Genomic DNA, 21,352 nt, shown 5'->3' on the forward strand with positions numbered 1-21,352 from the left:
TTTTGTCATAAGAGTAGTTTTCATATAGAGTGTGTGAGAGCGTAACCCAGCTTCCGGTTTTGAGCATGCTGGCTGCGCATCACTCTCACTCCTCAATGTTAACGTGTTCGTGGATTTAGGAACTTCCCCTCGATCCTATTGGCTCTATCGGTTCAAAAGAGTCAATCATCAAAATCGACGAATGGGTTCCAGAGATATGGAAAATGCACCCAAATGACCCCAGAAGTGTTTTTGTTCTTTTAAATCTCTCTAAAAAGTCAAATGTCACTTGTTTTGCATCAATCTTGATACAGAGTACTTCTGTTACAGTTTGGATTCCTAAAGCTTTTAGTCTACCTTCCCATCATTCAAGGGTGGGTCTCACTATAAGTAATGCTTTATTTTTGGACGGACACTAGAATAGAATTTTTTTACTATGTTCGATCTGAATTTACTTTAAAAACAACAACAATAATGTTCCTCCCTCTGCCACCAGAGGGCGACTCATCCCCAAAATACAAAAAAAACAAACATTAATTATTGTCAGTCCTGTTCATGATAAAAAAACAACAACGAGATGCAAAAAGGTTCTATATTCTTTTAATAAATTATTTTGTGTGTAACCAGTATACATCACATTCACTGTACCTCAATCTCCTCTCAAAAATACATTTATATCCTTTAAAAATATTAATTTAAATACTAGAGGGATGTGAACGATGGTGGAGAAAGCAAACTTAATAACACGCATGGTGCATTGACTGATGTACACATATATATCAAAATATACTCCTCTCACACTAAGTGTTACAGAATTAACCTCTCTCTACCCGCCTCTTAAAGCTGATAACCTGCAGGTGAGCTAGATTTATTAAACATTCAAGTCTTTGGTGCAGGAGTTATTAAAGCCTCCTCTCTGCAGGACAAAGTGCATGAGGGCTGGAAAAGGCACTTCCTGTTAACAGAGGAAAAGGGAAGCAGCTTCAGCTTCTTTTCTGTGCGTAAGGAACTCTACGCTGTCTGTTGGCGACGCACTAAATCATCATCATCATCATCAGCTTCAATATTATCACACCCAGGTCTCCGGATGACTGCGGGGACCTTTAGGTTTCCCAAAGCGGTATCCAAACCCTGAAGAGAGATATTTAAAAGTTACAAATCATATACATTTGTGAGTATGTAGTGTCTCTACTTTAAAGAGTCCTCTCCTCTGATGTTCAGGTGTATATCAGTATGTAGTGTCTCTACTTTAAAGAGTCCTCTCCTGCTGATGTTCAGGTGTATATCAGTATGTAGTGTCTCTACTTTAAAGAGTTCTCTCCTGCTGATGTTCAGGTGTATATCAGTATGTAGTGTCTCTACTTTAAAGAGTCCTCTCCTGCTGATGTTCAGGTGTATATCAGTACGTAGTGTCTCTACTTTAAATAGTGTTACGTGGTGATGTCACGTACCGAGTTTGAATCCTAAAGTTGACGCTCCGTTAGCTGCAGGAGTTTCCGGTTGGGATGGAGGGAGGGGAGTAGCAGTTTTAGCTGAAAGTATAATTAAACTCTTTACATTTTCTGATAACATCAGAGCATTTATTGTTTGAATCAAAATCATCTTCACTCACTTTTCTGTTTGTGTCTGAAGAACTTGAGACTCTGGAGAAAAGGAAACAGGAAGTTAGTTCCGCTTCTCTCAGGTTATTAAAGGTCCCCTATTATCCTGTTTCTCATCAATGCATCCAGCTCTCATGCATCCAGAGCCGGTCTCCTGCTCAGATCTCCAGATCAAGTGAATACTTAAAACGAAAGTTAGTTATAATCAAATATAATCAATTATATTCTTGTATAACCCAAAATGAAAATGCTTCATATTTTATGATTTTCTATATTTACAGTATAAACAAAGTGGTTTGTTAAATTGAGTGTAAGGCCTGTAATGGTTTATGGGTGACACTGATTAGAGAGGAGAGGCAGTTTCTTCCCTCTTCCCTCACAGCGGTGCCCAGGGAGGGGGGCTTCGGACTTAAGGAGGAACACACTGAGGCCCCAAAAACGTGGTTATGTCATAGCCGAGAATAATATTCTCTAGTTTTGCGCACTAGGGGTCGTGACCTTTTTACACAAACATGGGAAGGTGTGTCTTATGCCATAGCCAATAGAATATGTCTGCTCAGTCCTGTACATCAGAGGCCACGCCCAGTTTCCACAAATATGGGTATGGAGGAGGGGTCTTTAGGTTTCTATATCCTGTTGTTGAGCATAAAGACACTGGCGGAGAGGGAGCAAACGAGAGAGGGGGGGGGGTTACCTTGGTTGCTGATTGGCTAATGGTTACACAAGACAAAACATCGTTATGACATCATAAAGTGGCCAAAATCTGATCAGCTCATTTTCAGACAGGTTTTTATAGAAATGGATCAAAAAGAGAGAGAATCTTTGTTCCTGAAACTTTCAGAGTCTCTTTCCACAGAGGGGACACATGTTGATGTAGAAGAGACATGAAGAAGAGGGGACACATGTTGATGTAGAAGAGACATGAAGAAGAGGGGACACATGTTGATGTAGAAGAGACATGGAGAAGAGGGGACACATGTTGATGTAGAAGAGACACGGAGAAGAGGGGACACATGTTGATGTAGAAGAGACATGAAGAAGAGGGGACACATGTTGATGTAGAAGAGACATGAAGATGAGGGGACACATGTTGATGTAGAAGAGACATGAAGAAGAGGGGACACATGTTGATGTAGAAGAGACATGGAGAAGAGGGGACACATGTTGATGTCGAAGAGACATGAAGAAGAGGGGACACATGTTGATGTAGAAGAGACATGAAGAAGAGGGGACACATGTTGATGTAGAAGAGACATGAAGAAGAGGGGACACATGTTGATGTAGAAGAGACATGGAGAAGAGGGGACACATGTTGATGTAGAAGAGACATGGAGAAGAGGGGACACATGTTGATGTAGCAGAGACATGAAGAAGAGGGGACACATGTTGATGTAGAAGAGACATGAAGAAGAGGGGACACATGTTGATGTAGAAGAGACATGGAGAAGAGGGGACACATGTTGATGTCGAAGAGACATGGAGAAGAGGGGACACATGTTGATGTAGAAGAGACATGAAGAAGAGGGGACACATGTTGATGTAGAAGAGACATGAAGAAGAGGGGACACATGTTGATGTAGAAGAGACATGAAGAAGAGGGGACACATGTTGATGTAGAAGAGACATGGAGAAGAGGGGACACATGTTGATGTAGAAGAGACATGAAGAAGAGGGGACACATGTTGATGTAGAAGAGACATGAAGAAGAGGGGACACATGTTGATGTAGAAGAGACATGAAGAAGAGGGGACACATGTTGATGTAGAAGAGACATGAGGAAGAGGGGACACATGTTAATGTAGAAGAGACATGAGGAAGAGGGGACACATGTTGATGTAGAAGAGACATGAGGAAGAGGGGACACATGTTGATGTAGAAGAGACATGACGAAGAGGGGACACATGTTGATGTAGAAGAGACATGGAGAAGAGGGGACACATGTTAATGTAGAAGAGACATGAGGAAGAGGGGACACATGTTGATGTAGAAGAGACATGAGGAAGAGGGGACACATGTTGATGTAGAAGAGACATGAGGAAGAGGGGACACATGTTGATGTAGAAGAGACATGAAGAAGAGGGGACACATGTTGATGTAGAAGAGACATGGAGAAGAGGGGACACATGTTGATGTAGAAGAGACATGAGGAAGACCTTTAAAGTATAAATCTGTTACCCTGGATCGAGTCAAGCCCTTCTCCTCCTTTCTCTCCGGTTGGTTTCCGGAGGTCTCTGTCTTCAGGGAGGGTCTGCGCTGGAAGTCGTACTGACCCCCCTCCGCTGCAAACACAATATGACATGATCTCAATAGTTCAAAAAGAAATGCAGTTATACTTTCATCCTCTCTCCATTCATCTCTAATGAGCTTTTATTTAGAAACTAATAGCTTTTTAATGCTGGTGGAATTTAAGTACTGAACATTTTGATGTACTTGTACTTCACTTGAGTCTTTCAGTTTACTCTACTCAATACTTTCTACTCCACTCAGAGGTGGAAGAAGTACTCAGGTCTTGAGTAAAAGTAGAAGTACTCAGATCTTGAGTAAAAGTAGAAGTACTCAGATCTTGAGTAAAAGTAGAAGTACTCAGATCTTGAGTAAAAGTAGAAGTACTCAGATCTTGTAGTAAAAGTAGAAGTACTCAGATCTTGAGTAAAAGTAGAAGTACTCAGATCTTGTAGTAAAAGTAGAAGTACTCAGATCTTGTAGTAAAAGTAGAAGTACTCAGATCTTGTAGTAAAAGTAGAAGTACTCAGATCTTGTAGTAAAAGTAGAAGTACTCAGATCTTGTAGTAAAAGTAGAAGTACTCAGATCTTGAGTAAAAGTAGAAGTACTCAGGTCTTGAGTAAAAGTAGAAGTACTCAGATCTTGAGTAAAAGTAGAAGTACTCAGATCTTGTAGTAAAAGTAGAAGTACTCAGATCTTGTAGTAAAAGTAGAAGTACTCAGATTGTGTGGTAAAAGTAGAAGTACTCAGATCTTGTAGTAAAAGTAGAAGTACTCAGATCTTGTAGTAAAAGTAGAAGTACTCAGATCTTGTAGTAAAAGTAGAAGTACTCAGATCTTGTGGTAAAAGTAGAAGTACTCAGATCATGTGGTAAAAGTAGAAGTACTCAGATCTTGTAGTAAAAGTAGAAGTACTCAGATCTTGTGGTAAAAGTAGAAGTACTCAGATCTTGAATAAAAGTAGAAGTACTCAGATCTTGTAGTAAAAGTAGAAGTACTCAGATCTTGTAGTAAAAGTAGAAGTACTCAGATCTTGAGTAAAAGTAGAAGTACTCAGATCTTGTAGTAACAGTAGAAGTACTCAGATCTTGTAGTAAAAGTAGAAGTACTCAGGTCTTGAGTAAAAGTAGAAGTACTCAGATCTTGTAGTAAAAGTAGAAGTACTCAGATCTTGTAGTAAAAGTAGAAGTACTCAGATCTTGAGTAAAAGTAGAAGTACTCAGATTGTGTGGTAAAAATAGAAGTACTCAGATCGTGTGGTAAAAGTAGAAGTACTCAGATCGTGTGGTAAAAGTAGAAGTACTCAGATCGTGTGGTAAAAGTAGAAGTACTCAGATCGTGTGGTAAAAGTAGAAGTACTCAGATCGTGTGGTAAAAGTAGAAGTACTCAGATCTTGTACTTGAGTAACAGTACTTGAGTAAATGTACTTAGTTACTTCACACCTCTGACTCCACTTCATTTATTCAACTGAGTCTCTGCTCTTCTTTTGTATCTGGACATAAATAAGTTCTGAACTTAGTGTACAATTGGAGGTACTTGTACTTCATTCTGCAGCTTTAGTTACTTGGCACATAGAGGTTATTTATATATTGAGTGAAGCTGCTCACCACTTCCTGTTGCAGCCGGGGGGGGCGGGGCCTGCTGGAACAACGAGAGGGGCTCTGCAGCGCACACAATACAGATCAGAGTGTTAGAGTTCATATTGATCAAGTGATCGCTCTGTAGAGAAGGCCCCCTGTGGTGCAGAACACTACATGCTGCTGCTGGGTTTACTCAAAGCAATGCACTCTGGGAAATGTGATCAATTTGTGGATTAAAGGCAACAAAGGAATAGTTAGACTAAACTGCTGACAGGCGGTGCACCATATAATAATTCCTCTTGCTAAACTGAACGTGTTAAAACCATGACTGACACTTTCTTTATTAATGCTTGACATGAGTACGACATGTATACAAAGCCACATCCACCTGACCCTCACTAATGCACCACATCCGCCACACAAAATAAACCCGCACAAACGGGCTATTGACTCCAGTTTGAGAGACGTTTGATAAATGTGTTGGCCAAAACAACTTGTACCAAAATTATTAATCCTAAATATACAATCCATCATCATCTGCAAGCGGTCCCCACACTCTCAATGTGAATAACATCCTGCTTCATATCGTGTCTAAAGCCCTTGTGTGTTTGTGTTTTGTGTATTTGTGTGTGTATTTGTGTATTAGTGTATTTGCGTTTGATTTTGTGTCCGGTTGTTTAAAGCCGTTTTGATTCTATTTCCAGATGTTTGAATACTCTTTAATTTCTTCCTTGTTTGTTTTTTATGCTGCTGCAACGCAAACATTTCCCGATTACGGATCAATAAAGTTCTTCTTATTTTAAAAACTACAGAGTGTGGTGTGGGGGTTTTAAAATAGGTGTAACGATCTAAAGACAATGAACTGATATATTCTCTGCACCTGATTTACGGAACAATCTGCAGACGTTCTTTTGAAAGAGAGGTTTGACTTTGATGGAAAACTGGCTCATTGATATGTTCTTAACCGTAAAGGAACATGTGATTCATTCTTAAACCAGCCTCACATGACTGTAACCCTTTAAGTGCCAGTTAGGGTAGAGTTGAAATGAAAGGACATCTCTTACCTTGTCGGGAACTCTTAGCTCGGACGCTCTGTGGGAAACATTCGCAAGAACAAAAGTTAAAGTCTCATCAAATGTGAACTAATGCAAAAGCACTTCGGAAATTAGTTCAGGAGTTTTATTGATACAACATTTTCTGTCCTGAATATTCAATAAAACAAAAGGCAGCGATAATAAAGAGCCTCTAAAGAAGGAAGTGGATCATTCTCAGCATTAAAATAAAGGCTATCAGGATTAGATTCAGATTAGATTCAATCAGAAGCGATTCAGACGAGCAAAAGAAGCCGTCAGAAGCAGAGTAGTATCAACGTATGACAGATATACCAAGATAATGGAACAGTATGGGGACAGCATGAGGTATACACAGTATAATGGACACACTATAGGAAGAATACACTAAAGACTCGTAATGATCCCTTTAATCAGGATCAGGTTTATCTCCAGGTCGGTCGACACGTAGGGGAATTTGACTTGGTGTCGTGGTGCAGACATAAAAGTAATAAGTAGTAATAAAAAAAAAAATGTTGTGACATTTAAAAGTATTTACACAGAAATCGAATGGATTAAAATATGGAATAAAAATCGGCAGTAATAAAAAAAGTAAACGTGTCGTCAACACAGATGTGGATGCAGGAGTTTGTTTGGACACTTTCATAAATACAGATAATGAAACAGGACTCACGTGCAGTCAGTCAAAGGATCTAAGCTAAAGTGCTCACCTTGCTGCGGCTCATCACCGCCTCCAGGAACCTTTTGGGCTGAGACGTCCCGTCCCACTCTGAGGAGCGTCCCACCTGAGGGGGGGGGCAGGAGGGCGTCTGCTGGGGAGGGGGCGTCTGCTGGGGAGGGGGCGTCTGCTGGAGGGGGGACGTCTGCTGGGGGGGGGGCGCAGGAACTGCTGCAGAGAGGGGGGAGTTAGTCATAATAATATTAATAATAATGATAGATTAGGTTTGTTATAGCGCTTTGCATGGTGTGAACAAACAAACAAATAAGAAGGGCAAATAATAAAGTCATGAAGGACTGCGGGGTTGTGTGTGTGTGTGTGTGTGTGTGTGTGTGTGTGTGTGTGTGTGTGTGTGTGTGTGTGTGTGTGTGTGTGTGTGTGTGTGTGTGTGTGTGTGTGTGTGTGTGTGTGTGTGTGTGTGTGTGTGTGTGTGTGTGTGTGTGTGTGTGTGTGTGTGTGGAGGGCCGTTTCTTCCCATAGGCGGACTGTGTGGATGCATTGGGCCCCGCGGCCACTAGGGGGCCCCCTAGCTGAAAGTTCAGGTTCAGCCTGAATTTAAATGAGCTGTAAATTCTCATTGAACTCACGCTCTGTGGGGAGGATGAAGGACTCGGGGGTTCTGTCAGGGAGGGGGGGGGTCAGGTTCTCCTCCGCTGCTAAACAAAGATAATCCACATTATTATAGATTTAATTTAAATAATGCTTATTTTAATGCAAAAAGACACTTTACAGAACCGTCCGTGCCTAAAACACACATTCTGTACATACTAGGTCTACAGAATAAAAAAGAAAATAAATCAGAGGTGACTTTGGGTATTGTGTATTTGTGTCCTCACGACGTCTCTTGAAATGACACGTGTATATTTTTTATATAATAGTTCATGATGTGTTTGTCTCACTGGGAGAAGAGGAGTGAGGCTGGAGGGCTGGAGGTGATGTCAGATCAAGTGTTACTGGAACTGCTGGGAACACACACACACACACACACACACACACACACACACACACACACACACACACACACACACACACACACACACACACACACACACACACACACACACACACACACACACACACACACACACACACACACACACACACACACACACACACACACACACACACACACACACACACACACACACACACACACACACACACACTCTCTTTAAATGGACACTGGTCTGGTGATTATCTGCGTGTGATTTGAAGAAGTCTCACCTGTGAAGGTCATCTTGGCTTTCATGCTCTACGAGAGAGAGAAAGAAGTTCCTGTGAGTTTAATGTTCAATGCTCTGAACGTCTGATATCACGGGATGTTTTCACAGCATGACTTTAGGTTTTTAAATGTATTTGTATAGAGCGCCACAGTGACGCGCCCTAAAACACGGAAGTAAACTCCTTCCGGTTCCCTCGACAAAAACGCAATGCAGTCTCTCCATAGGGTTTAGGAAAATAGCTCTGTGGTTGAAACGCATTGAAGAGACGGATCACGTTTCGTTCAGGATAATCTCCACACGTCTACTTTTATAATGTTCTAATCATAAATCTAATGTCCAGAAGCTAAATGCTAACGTGATGCTATAAAGGAGCTACAGCCGAGTCCAGCAGCACGACTTCAACGTCACGCCAACTTCAGATCCATATTCAAACACTCAGATTCTAGATGGAAGGAGTTGAAGCGTTTGTTTGAACAGTCTGCAGGAGGCAGGGACTTGCTTTCAAGCAGAACAGAAACTAACTTAGAGGAGTGTTTACGTGTTCGGCGTAATAACGTACAACGTACTCCATGACTTCTGTAGTCCTATTCAGCCACTTGGTAACAACCATCGTTTCTCAGACACGTCCACTCTTCAGAAATCACCAGTGGGGTCACTGCTGATGATTTAATGTCCTAGAACAAAACGTGATCCGTCTCTTTGTGTCAACCACAGACCTTATTTCCAGATACTTTCCTAAATCCTATGGAGAGATCCCATTGGCTCTGAGAGGAGGGAACAGGAAGTGGTGACATGCTGACTCACTTCCTGGTTTTAGGACGCGGCACTGTGGCACTCTATTGAACTCTCTGCTCACCTTGCTCCTGATCCAGGCTCTGCTCTCGGTGTGAGGTGATGAAGAGGAGGAGGAAGAGGAGCTCCACTCTGAAGACGTGCCGATCCGGCTCGGGGTCGCCGTGACCTCTGACCTCTGACCTCCGACCTCTGACCTCTGCTGCACCAAGGCTGAAGGGCGGTGAGAGGAAGACGTTTCAACGTCGAGTCAAAGATATTATATTTGTGTTTTTTATGATTTTTTAAATTATTGTGATTTAAAACACTTTTTAAAACGTGTTTTGTTTATTCGTTATAAATGGAGTCACCTTCATCGAGGGCCAGCTCAAAGGACTCAGGTGTTCTCTCTGGGAGAGGGGGCACAGGTGAGGGGGGGTTACCTGGGGGGGGGGGAACGTGAATTAGTAAATGAATCACAACGAGCTGAAACAGAAATATCATCCTCCTCTTCCTCCTCTTCCTCCTCCTCACCTCCTAACTCCCTGAGAGCCTCAGCAGCAGCGTTTGGAGGGATGATGACCATCAGCCAATCAGAGGAGGGGGCGAGCTCTGAAACACAGACTACCATTAGTATCTATTCTGAAGCTCGTTACACAAACACACTCCCATGTGGCGAAGTGATGCATGCTGGGGGTATATATATTGTGATGTCTTGAGGGGAAGGGATCTTCAGCTTGACGTGTGGGTGCGATGAATAAAAGACAGCAGGCAGCGTTTTCAAACTTCACCAGGTGTATTTTTTTTCTTCTTACTGCCCTCACAAACTTACATCGTCACTTACAAACAAAACAGAGGGATTCATCTAACTAAGGACTTTTGCTAACTGCTATAGAAAGTAAATAAGCACATCGTCAACGTCTCTCCTCTCTGCATATTGTCTCCCTCCTGCTTTGTGCTCACAGTCACCACTCTTCAGCTGGGCAGCAGCCATCTTCCCTAATGCCCTGCTGATTATGGGAGTTGTAGTCCCTGTTGCATCCACCGAGAGGGAATGGACCTGCCCTCGATGATGCACCCTCTCGTGACATCACAATATATATATATATATATATATATATATATATACATATATATATTGTGTAGAAAGCCTTACAGAACAAGCATTAGATCACATAGTTTATCCATATTAGGTGCAAAACTATGGAATGGTCTCAACTTATAATGATAATAACTATTATTCACAATTATCTTAATTATTATAGTTGATATAAAAATAGGATGAGAAATGAAACTCCTGTTATCTGAACATGGACTGGTAGACGTATATGTGTACATACTGTATGCTGTATATCACTTTGTTTATCTGTGTGCATATTTAATGAGGGATGTGTCTTTGTCTTTGTCTTTGTCCTGCAGCAGGAGAAATACCTCTGGATGAACTCTGCCCTCTGCCCTCCTGCTTCTACTCATTCTGTCTGTCTGTTGGATGTATACATTGTCTAATTGTTGAAATAGTAGAATAAATAATACAGGAAACAAAAGATGTATATATATGTATATATATTTGGGGACAGACCCTGGTTGTGTTGGAGCGTCTGAACGTTCATCAGCTCCTGACCTGCAGCCATCTCAAAGGACTCAGGGGTTCGTTGAGGAAGAGGAGGAGCTTCCTCTTCATCATCTCTACCAGGACCAGCAGTCACTACAGAGTATAAAATATAAAGAAAATCCACAAAAAAGGAAAGATGAAGAATCATTTGAAACATTAAAAACACTATAAAAGACGGATATACAATTCAATTAAACATAAACAGCATAATAAAAGAATGTACCTGCGACAGGTGAGTCCAGCTCCTGGTCGTTCAGGTGCAGGGCGGGGGGGCTAAACAGGGGGCTGGCGGTCCACTTCGGGTCCTCTGAGGACGGGATACTCATCGGGGTGTCGAAGTACGGATCTTCGACCATCAGACGGATCCCCTCCTGCAGCACCGTGGCCTTCTGGGTAATGTAGTTTCCTGCTGGAGTGGGCAGGGAGTGAGAGTGCTCTTCCTCCTGCTGCAGCAGCTGGTACGGATGAAGCTGCTCCTCTTCATCACTGAGGTCTGAGAGGGAGCTCTCTGTGTCGGGGGGGGCAGAGGGAGAGACCCCCGCTATCTGAGAGGGGGGGGAACACTACATTAATGAAGGAAAGGTGATGAAATGCAATAATGCTACGTAAACAGTTTCCGTAAATATGTAAACTAATCGCGTCGTTTATACGTTCGTCTTTTAGTGTAGATCAGGGGTGGGGAACCTTTTTCCTCTCGAGGGCCATTTCAATTTTTTCGACATCCTCCGAGGGCCGTACAAATTATTGACCTCTGCTTAAAAATACTAAAATCACAGCCCATTCATTTGGCCTTTCTTTCATGCTGTGCAAAGAAAAAGCAACCTCTTAATCCAGATATCTCACCATGACTCGTGTATGCATGCACGTGCACGGTGTGGCATGACCACCACAACAGAAAGATATGGAGACAAGATGTGTGAAAATGTATTTAGTTTCCTATCCATATGGACGTGATTTAAGTAGGGGGGTACCTCACACCCTCTAGGGGGGTCCAGGGGGCATGCTCCCCGGGAACATTTGTTTTTAAATGTTGAAGTTAAAAGCATCAATCTGGTGCACTTTGAGAGCAACATGAAGAGATCTATGGAAACATCTCTCAACACCCAGATGAAACACAACTGGAAGCAGATTTTATTTTTCTTTATGGATATTTTACAAATCACTCTCCTTTCAAACTGTATTCTTGTTTATTAATAACAACTTTGTTTTACTGTCATACAGTATTTTATACCTGTTTACTTTATTCTCTTATTTTTTTATAACTATAATGATCATATCAATAATAATAATAATAATAATAATAATACATTACATTTATAAAGCGCTTTTCCTGGTGCTCAAAGCGCTTACAAGCAAGTAAAACAAAATAACAACAGATAAATAAAGATAAAATGAATAAAGATGATGATAAAGATGTGCCTTTACCTCACTGGTTGGAGAAAAAGCTTCTTATATTCGTTAGCATAGCTAGCTAACCAGATGCTAATAACAACTAAGTTATTGACTGTATGATCAGTATGACAGATGAACAGCTCGTCACTGGGCTTTCAACTAAAGACACAGACACGCAGAAACTGCGGCATGTGTACGGCTCCTTATGGGTACTGACATCTCTCAAGTGCCGGAGCGGCGTTCTGGCTTTCCGCTGCTCTCTGTCAAAACTGCACCCCTGTCAGACACGTTAGGCTCGTGTTGTGTTCAAGGACCCTGATCTTGGCCAGGAAAAACAGCTACTCGCTTTTTTTCTTTTTTTGCGGTCTATATTTCTTCAATTTTTTTCATTTTTGCGTGTGTTTATAAATTACCTCGAGGGCCGTACCAAATGGTCTCGCGGGCCGTATACGGCCCGGAGGCCGGAGGTTCCCCACCCCTGGTGTAGAGTATCGTATCGTATCAAATCGTCACCTATTGTATCGTGGAGTCTCTTTTTATATAGCACCTTACTGATCTTGTGTCTTTTCGTATAGTATCGTAACTTAACGTGTCTTGTCGTGTCGTATCTAATTGTATCGTGACGCACCGTGATATATCGCGACGCACTGTGACGTATCGTGACACATCGTGGCGCATCGTGATGTATCATGACGTATCGTGATGCATTGTGATGCATCGTGATGTATTATGATATATTGTGACGCACCGTGACGTATCGTGGCGCATCGTGACGCATCGTGGCGTATCTTGTCTAGTCGTATCTTCTCGTATCGTGTCGTGTTTAGTCGTATCTTCTGTCATTGTATGTTATCGTATTTTATCGAAGTCGATCTGCAATTCCAATGCTTCTGCACTTCAATCACGTGACTGCTTTTATAAATCAGCCTTAAAGCACTGCTTGTTTCTGCTCTGCTGATGTCATGCTTTATCTATCTTAAATCTGAGTGCGTGCTTGCGTCCTCTCACCTCTCCGACGCTCTGCCCCTCCTGCAGGAACCTCTCAAACAGCAGCCGGATCGTCCTGTACACCAGCTCGTATTGTTCCTGAGATTAAACACAGCAACACAAACCGGCTCTGTGAGGTGACTCAAAGCCCGAGGCACAAACCTCCAAACCGACAGGAGGAAGCAGCCGCTGGAGGAATGAGACAATGTGGCTGTGCTTGTTGGAGGAAATGTTCAAATAACAACACGCTGTTACCTTAGTTTGAACCACGGACGGCCTCTGAGTCCTCATGCTCTGCACGATGTTGAAGATATTGAAATCTGCAGGGATCATCTGAACACAGACACAGGTGTTCACTGTTAGATACTTTACTATTTCACTAACTTTCTTAATGTGCAGGAGGTTTGGAGGCAGGACATCTCACGTGTTTCTTCAGGAGGCTCCAGGTGTAATCGATGACACACAGAACGCCTGTCCTCCCACAGCCGGCACTGCAACAAATACACATTCAGTAGAAAAGTTGATAGCAATAAAAGAAGTTCAAGTAAAAAACAAATGTCAAATAACAGATAAAACATCCTCACATAAACATGCATGCATGTCACAATATAAACAGTGTTGTATTCATTATAATAATAACGTTTTAAAGTCCTTTGGGGCTGAAGGAACTCCTTTATTATTATGAAGCTCAGCGCAAGTTCTTTCAGTGAGGCTGTTTCCCACGCCCTCACTCACAATTCTCTCTCACTCACTCGCTCTCTCCTTCAATTCCCCTTCAGCACTCCACTACCACCAGTGTCTAGACCCCCGTTCCCTTTTCCTAGTCGGCTCCTCCTCCCCCTAAATCCATCACAGTATGATGGGGGTCTAATCTCCAAAATATATATTACCCCTTGGGCAATAAATATGTTCTCAAACTTACGGAATAAGTCTCTCCTGATTGACATTAAAGTGGTTCAGAGGTGAGAGAGGCGTGTGTACATTTAATTAAAAGAATATATTTTTTACAAGTAAAATGTCCAATAAAATATTAAATAAAATAATAAAATAATTCCAAAGTGTATACAGTTAAATCAACCGGACTTCTTTCTGCAGATGTGAGCGACCTTAACAACGGTCAATAAGTCCTTGACAGCGGTCTGTACTACTGCATTAACAACGTGTCACGTGTTCTGAATTGACCTATCAGAATCCAGTATTCAACTAAGCCATGTAATAAGTTCATTTAAAGGTGTGCACAGTGTGCTACAACATATAGCATGCATATCACAATATAAACAGTGCTGTATTCATTATAATAATAGTTGTAAAGTCCTGTGCGGCTGAAGGAACTCCTCCTTTATTATTAAAGTGGTTCAGAGGTGAGCGAGGCGTCGGCCGTGGCGCTGCCAACAGATTCTGAAACACTGTGTCATGATATTCTGGATTTTCTGGTCCTAACCGCACCCTGCGATAAGAACACTAAAGCTCTTATTCAGTGCTCAAGATGTTCAGGCTTTGACTCAAAACCTGTGATTGTGTTGTTGTCAAAGAACACATTTACTGAATTTACTGAGCAAAATGTTTCTACTAACTAACACCTTGCGGAATAATTAATCACAAACAACAAGTGACCTGAGTTTCAGAGAAAAGAGAGACGTGTGGGTTTAAAATCAGCCACAGAGTCACTGAGAGGAAATGGCCACACACACACACACATACACAAACGCGCACTTAGGACCTAGCGGGTCGTTGGCTTCACGCCTACACACACTTCCTGTTTAAGAAGAGCCAGGTGATGATGAACCGTAAACGCTGCCCACAGGCTACACACACGTTACATACACTACACAGACTCTAACCACAGGCTACACACACTCTACACACACTCTACACACTCCCATAATACTCTGAGACCCTTGGTGCGTGTGATCCTGCAACAAAACTAACCCTCTCAATCACTGATGATTATTATTCATTAATATTGTCTGTATAACATTCAATGACTGCCACTTCACACTTTACGTTGAATTGCATAAATGGTTTTACAAATTTAAATGGTTTGGACAAAGTGTAAAGTATTTATTTAAGATTTTTGGTAATGTACACACGTTGTTAAATGTGTACTGACACAGAGTGCAAGCCTTTTGCCTTAAAACCTGTTTTGCAAAAGTTTTTTGATTTAATCTCTAGGTAGTTATGTGTAAGCAACGTAAACAAAACAAAAACAAAGAAATCATAAAATAATTAAAATTGAAAATAAATTAAAAAAAGAATATAAATGAATAATAATAATAGTCTGATTGTGTTCACCTGTTGCCCTTGTGTTTCTGGTTGTCTCATTGTGTTCACCTGTTGCCCTTGTGTTTCTGGTTGTCTCATTGTGTTCACCTGTTGCCCTTGTGTTTCTGGTTGTCTCATTGTGTTCACCTGTTGCCCTTGTGTGTCTGGTTGTCTCATTGTGTTCACCTGTTGCCCTTGTGTGTCTGGTTGTCTCATTGTGGTCACCTGTTGCCCTTGTGTGTCTGGTTGTCTCATTGTGGTCACCTGTTGCCCTTGTGTGTCTGGTTGTCTCATTGTGTTCACCTGTTGCCCTTGTGTTTCTGGTTGTCTCATTGTGTTCACCTGTTGCCCTTGTGTTTCTGGTTGTCTCATTGTGTTCACCTGTTGCCCTTGTGTGTCTGGTTGTCTCATTGTGTTCACCTGTTGCCCTTGTGTTTCTGGTTGTCTCATTGTGGTCACCTGTTGCCCTTGTGTTTCTGGTTGTCTCATTGTGTTCACCTGTTGCCCTTGTGTTTCTGGTTGTCTCATTGTGTTCACCTGTTGCCCTTGTGTTTCTGCCTCCCCTGCCCAGCTGTGTCTTGTCCTGTGATTACTCTTCTGTGTATTTAGTCGTGTCTTCCCCTGTGCTCCATGTCTGTTCGTCCTCTCTTAATGTCCATGCTACCTGCCCGTTGTTTCATGTCCATGCTACCTGTCTATGCTCGTCTATGCTAGTCCTTGTCTCCTGCCTGTTCCCGCCTGTAAGTTTGTTCCTGTCTGTCGTGCTCCCCGGTCTTGTTAATTTTAATTAGTTTCTTGTTTTCGGCTTTCTTTAATAAAGCTCGCTTTTTGTTACCAAACCTTTTTGTATTTTTTACTGCACTTGGGACCTATTTTCCCCCAACCCTGACAGGTCCCTGAAGGCAGCATCTCCCTGGTCCAATGGGATGTTTCCATTGGACTCTATTTCTTCCTTATAAATATCTAATTGTTTTAATTGCAAAACTCTTTTAGCTGTCAGACAGTTAGATGTTTGGGTAAATACAAAAATCAAATTTGCAGTTTCACAGAGTTGCTGTATATTTTTGTTCAAGTGCAAGCAATTTGAATATTTAAAAAGCATAATAGCAAATAGTATAAATTAATATTTTAAATGCTGCAAACATGGCCATCATTATTCCTAATAGATGGATGATGGAGGATATGCAGTTGACCTCTGACCTGCAGTGGATGCAGAAGGGCACGTCGTCGTGCTCCTGGTACGACCTCATCTCCTGCAGCATGTCCAGGATCGGGGGGACGGAGTCCGGCACGCCGTGATCCGGCCAGTTGAAGTACTGCAGCTGCTGCATGGTGCGACTACACTGGAACAAAGTAATAAGCAACTGAAACAAAGTAATAAACAACTGGAACAAAGTCATAAACAACTGGAACAAAGTAATAAACAACTGAAACAAAGTAATAAACAACTGGAACAAAGTAATAAACAACTGGAACAAAGTAATAAACAACTGGAACAAAGTAATAAACAATAAAAATGATGCCAACAGACAGAACAAGTCGGGACATTGATGCCAACAGTCTCTTCGGGCGAGCTGCGACAAATCCTGATACCTTGCTCTGACATTTTTTTAATTTAAATTATTACTTATTTTTTTGTTTCACCCTGGAAATGTGTGTATGTATATGTGTACATGTATATCAGGGTATCCGTTAGCCGCTAATTACCGGTTTTGAGCGAGTAACATTTATTAAAAAACAGTCAATTCAAAACCTGGCGGTCAAAATGTCCGGTAATAATTAGGGATGCTCCGATCGATCGGCCGTCGATAATTATCGGCCGATATTCACTCTTAATGTTGTTTGTTGTTTGTTGTTTGTTGTTTGTTGTTTGTTGTTTGTGGAATAATTTATTGAAAAATGAATCTGAACTTTTCGATCTGTTACGATTATAAACTGAAGCAATATAAAAACGAGCCCCATTAGAGTTTCAAACATCAGCATATCCGCTCAGAGTCCGGTGATTACCTGCTGACGCAAACTCTGCCACACAATGCTTATTATTCTTATTATTGAAACATGTCCGGTAAGTTTCTAATTTGTCCGGTAAAATAAATTATATCCGGACATTTGACCGGCAAGAAAAAATCCTAGCGGAAACCCTGGTATGTGTGTGTATGGCATTTTGTTATCTGTGTGCGTATTTAGTTACGGAATTAACTTTTTTTTTGACCAACGGGAGGGCTATCAATAAATGTTTCCAGAGCACATTTAATAACAAGACCAGGTCGTGACCTTGGTTTTTAGGAAAGATTTTCATACATGGAATGATTTTACTGGACTTTATATTGAGACGTGAGATTCAAACTGTCTTTGTAGCATCTAACAACAAAGCCAGCTGATAGCATCGTGCTGGTTTCAGGAGATTTTAATAAACGAGGGTTTATTCCCACAGAACAGTAACAAAAAGCAGCTTACGTTGCCATAAGTCACCCGTAACGTCCTGGTCAGATAATCCCCTTTTATGTCCTCAGAGTCCTGCAAACAAACACGCAGCAGTGCATCAGGTGAGTAATGCACTGCATTATACTGCATGTATAATAGGAGCAGTGTGAGGTCATAACGTCTGCTCTGGGACTGGCAGCTGTAGAAGTTGTGATTGTGAGAAATGAAACACTCACGCAGTAAACTGTGAACGGCTCGCAGACAAACTGCTGATCCTGTTCTTCAGGCCAGTAACGCTCACACTTCTTCTGCAGAAAAAAAAGTGATGTTCACGTTTACACAGGGATAACAGCAGGAGAGGACTCTTTAAAGTAGAGACACTACATACTGATATACACCTGAACATCAGCAGGAGAGGACTCTTTAAAGTAGAGACACTACATACTGATATACACCTGAACATCAGCAGGAGAGGACTCTTTAAAGTAGAGACACTACATACTGATATACACCTGAACATCAGCAGGAGAGGACTCTTTAAAGTAGAGACACTACATACTGATATACACCTGAACATCAGCAGGAGAGGACTCTTTAAAGTAGAGACACTACATACTGATATACACCTGAACATCAGCAGGAGAGGACTCTTTAATGTAGAGACACTACTGATATACACCTGAACATCAGCAGGAGAGGACTCTTTAAAGTAGAGACAGTATACATACTGATATACACCTGAACATCAGCAGGAGAGGACTCTTTAAAGTAGAGACACTACATACTGATATACACCTGAACATCAGCAGGAGAGGACTCTTTAAAGTAGAGACACTACATACTGATATACACCTGAACATCAGCAGGAGAGGACTCTTTAAAGTAGAGACACTACATACTGATATACACCTGAACATCAGCAGGAGAGGACTCTTTAAAGTAGAGACACTACATACTGATATACACCTGAACATCAGCAGGAGAGGACTCTTTAAAGTAGAGACACTACATACTGATATACACCTGAACATCAGCAGGAGAGGACTCTTTAAAGTAGAGACAATACATACTGATATACACCTGAACATCAGCAGGAGAGGACTCTTTAAAGTAGAGACACTACTGATATACACCTGAACATCAGCAGGAGAGGACTCTTTAAAGTAGAGACACTACATACTGATATACACCTGAACATCAGCAGGAGAGGACTCTTTAAAGTAGAGACACTACATACTGATATACACCTGAACATCAGCAGGAGAGGACTCTTTAATGTAGAGACACTACTGATATACACCTGAACATCAGCAGGAGAGGACTCTTTAAAGTAGAGACAGTATACATACTGATATACACCTGAACATCAGCAGGAGAGGACTCTTTAAAGTAGAGACACTACATACTGATATACACCTGAACATCAGCAGGAGAGGACTCTTTAAAGTAGAGACACTACATACTGATATACACCTGAACATCAGCAGGAGAGGACTCTTTAAAGTAGAGACACTACATACTGATATACACCTGAACATCAGCAGGAGAGGACTCTTTAAAGTAGAGACACTACATGCTGATATACACCTGAACATCAGCAGGAGAGGACTCTTTAAAGTAGAGACACTACATACTGATATACACCTGAACATCAGCAGGAGAGGACTCTTTAAAGTAGAGACACTACATACTGATATACACCTGAACATCAGCAGGAGAGGACTCTTTAAAGTAGAGGCACTACATACTGATATACACCTGAACATCAGCCGGAGAGGACTCTTTAAAGTAGAGACACTACATACTGATATACACCTGAACATCAGCAGGAGAGGACTCTTTAAAGTAGAGACACTACATACTGATATACACCTGAACATCAGCAGGAGAGGACTCTTTAAAGTAGAGACACTACATACTGATATACACCTGAACATCAGCAGGAGAGGACTCTTTAAAGTAGAGAAACTACATACTGATATACACCTGAACATCAGCAGGAGAGGACTCTTTAAAGTAGAGACACTACATACTGATATACACCTGAACATCAGCAGGAGAGGACTCTTTAAAGTAGAGACACTACATACTGATATACACCTGAACATCAGCAGGAGAGGACTTTTTAAAGTAGAGACACTACATACTGATATACACCTGAACATCAGCAGGAGAGGACTCTTTAAAGTAGAAGCACTACATACTGATATACACCTGAACATCAGCCGGAGAGGACTCTTTAAAGTAGAGACACTACATACTGATATACACCTGAACATCAGCAGGAGAGGACTCTTTAAAGTAGAGACACTACATACTGATATACACCTGAACATCAGCAGGAGAGGACTCTTTAAAGTAGAGACACTACATACTGGTATACACCTGAACATCAGCAGGAGAGGACTCTTTAAAGTAGAGACAGTATACATACTGATATACACCTGAACATCAGCAGGAGAGGACTCTTTAAAGTAGAGACACTACATACTGATATACACCTGAACATCAGCAGGAGAGGACTCTTTAAAGTAGAGACACTACATACTGATATACACCTGAACATCAGCAGGAGAGGACTCTTTAAAGTAGAGACACTACATACTGATATACACCTGAACATCAGCAGGAGAGGACTCTTTAAAGTAGAGACACTACATACTGATATACACCTGAACATCAGCAGGAGAGGACTCTTTCAAGTAGAAGACACTACATACTGATATACACCTGAACATCAGCAGGAGAGGACTCTTTAAAGTAGAGACACTACATACTGATATACACCTGAACATCAGCAGGAGAGGACTCTTTAAAGTAGAGACACTACATACTGATATACACCTGAACATCAGCAGGAGAGGACTCTTTAAAGTAGAGGCACTACATACTGATATACACCTGAACATCAGCCGGAGAGGACTCTTTAAAGTAGAGACACTACATGCTGATATACACCTGAACATCAGCAGGAGAGGACTCTTTAAAGTAGAGACACTACATACTGATATACACCTGAACATCAGCAGGAGAGGACTCTTTAAAGTAGAGACACTACATACTGATATACACCTGAACATCAGCAGGAGAGGACTCTTTAAAGTAGAGACACTACATACTGATATACACCTGAACATCAGCAGGAGAGGACTCTTTAAAGTAGAGACACTACATACTGATATACACCTGAACATCAGCAGGAGAGGACTTTTTAAAGTAGAGACACTACATACTGATATACACCTGAACATCAGCAGGAGAGGACTCTTTAAAGTAGAGACACTACATACTGATATACACCTGAACATCAGCAGGAGAGGACTCTTTAAAGTAGAGACACTACATACTGATATACACCTGAACATCAGCAGGAGAGGACTCTTTAAAGTAGAGACACTACATACTGATATACACCTGAACATCAGCAGGAGAGGACTCTTTAAAGTAGAGACACTACATACTGATATACACCTGAACATCAGCAGGAGAGGACTCTTTAAAGTAGAGAC

At 41.5% G+C, this 21,352-nt stretch overlaps 1 protein-coding gene across 1 annotated transcript in view; it reads right to left on the bottom strand.

Annotated features, from left to right (window-relative positions):
- Nucleotides 1–563: 563 nt before the first annotated feature.
- LOC307037640 (tyrosine-protein phosphatase non-receptor type 22-like) overlaps nt 564–21,352 on the bottom strand; it is a 53,134-nt gene continuing 32,345 nt past the window's right edge. The window contains exons 8-28 of the mRNA XM_079678688.1: nt 18,080–18,151; nt 17,877–17,936; nt 16,620–16,762; nt 13,582–13,648; nt 13,413–13,490; nt 13,179–13,256; nt 11,002–11,323; nt 10,746–10,871; nt 9,701–9,778; nt 9,538–9,609; nt 9,252–9,400; nt 8,397–8,424; nt 8,072–8,134; nt 7,760–7,828; nt 7,165–7,343; nt 6,449–6,476; nt 5,412–5,465; nt 3,756–3,859; nt 1,592–1,622; nt 1,431–1,511; nt 564–1,110 (exon numbers count right to left, since the gene is read on the bottom strand). Of these exons, the coding sequence (XP_079534814.1) occupies nt 1,049–1,110; nt 1,431–1,511; nt 1,592–1,622; nt 3,756–3,859; nt 5,412–5,465; nt 6,449–6,476; nt 7,165–7,343; nt 7,760–7,828; nt 8,072–8,134; nt 8,397–8,424; nt 9,252–9,400; nt 9,538–9,609; nt 9,701–9,778; nt 10,746–10,871; nt 11,002–11,323; nt 13,179–13,256; nt 13,413–13,490; nt 13,582–13,648; nt 16,620–16,762; nt 17,877–17,936; nt 18,080–18,151 (1,944 nt within the window). The 3' untranslated portion in view covers nt 564–1,048. The remainder of the gene's footprint in view (nt 1,111–1,430; nt 1,512–1,591; nt 1,623–3,755; nt 3,860–5,411; nt 5,466–6,448; nt 6,477–7,164; nt 7,344–7,759; nt 7,829–8,071; nt 8,135–8,396; nt 8,425–9,251; nt 9,401–9,537; nt 9,610–9,700; nt 9,779–10,745; nt 10,872–11,001; nt 11,324–13,178; nt 13,257–13,412; nt 13,491–13,581; nt 13,649–16,619; nt 16,763–17,876; nt 17,937–18,079; nt 18,152–21,352) is intronic.

The sequence above is a fragment of the Notothenia rossii genome (assembly GCF_949606895.1).
Source record: "Notothenia rossii genome assembly, chromosome: 4".
Taxonomy (NCBI): Eukaryota; Metazoa; Chordata; class Actinopteri; order Perciformes; family Nototheniidae; genus Notothenia; species Notothenia rossii.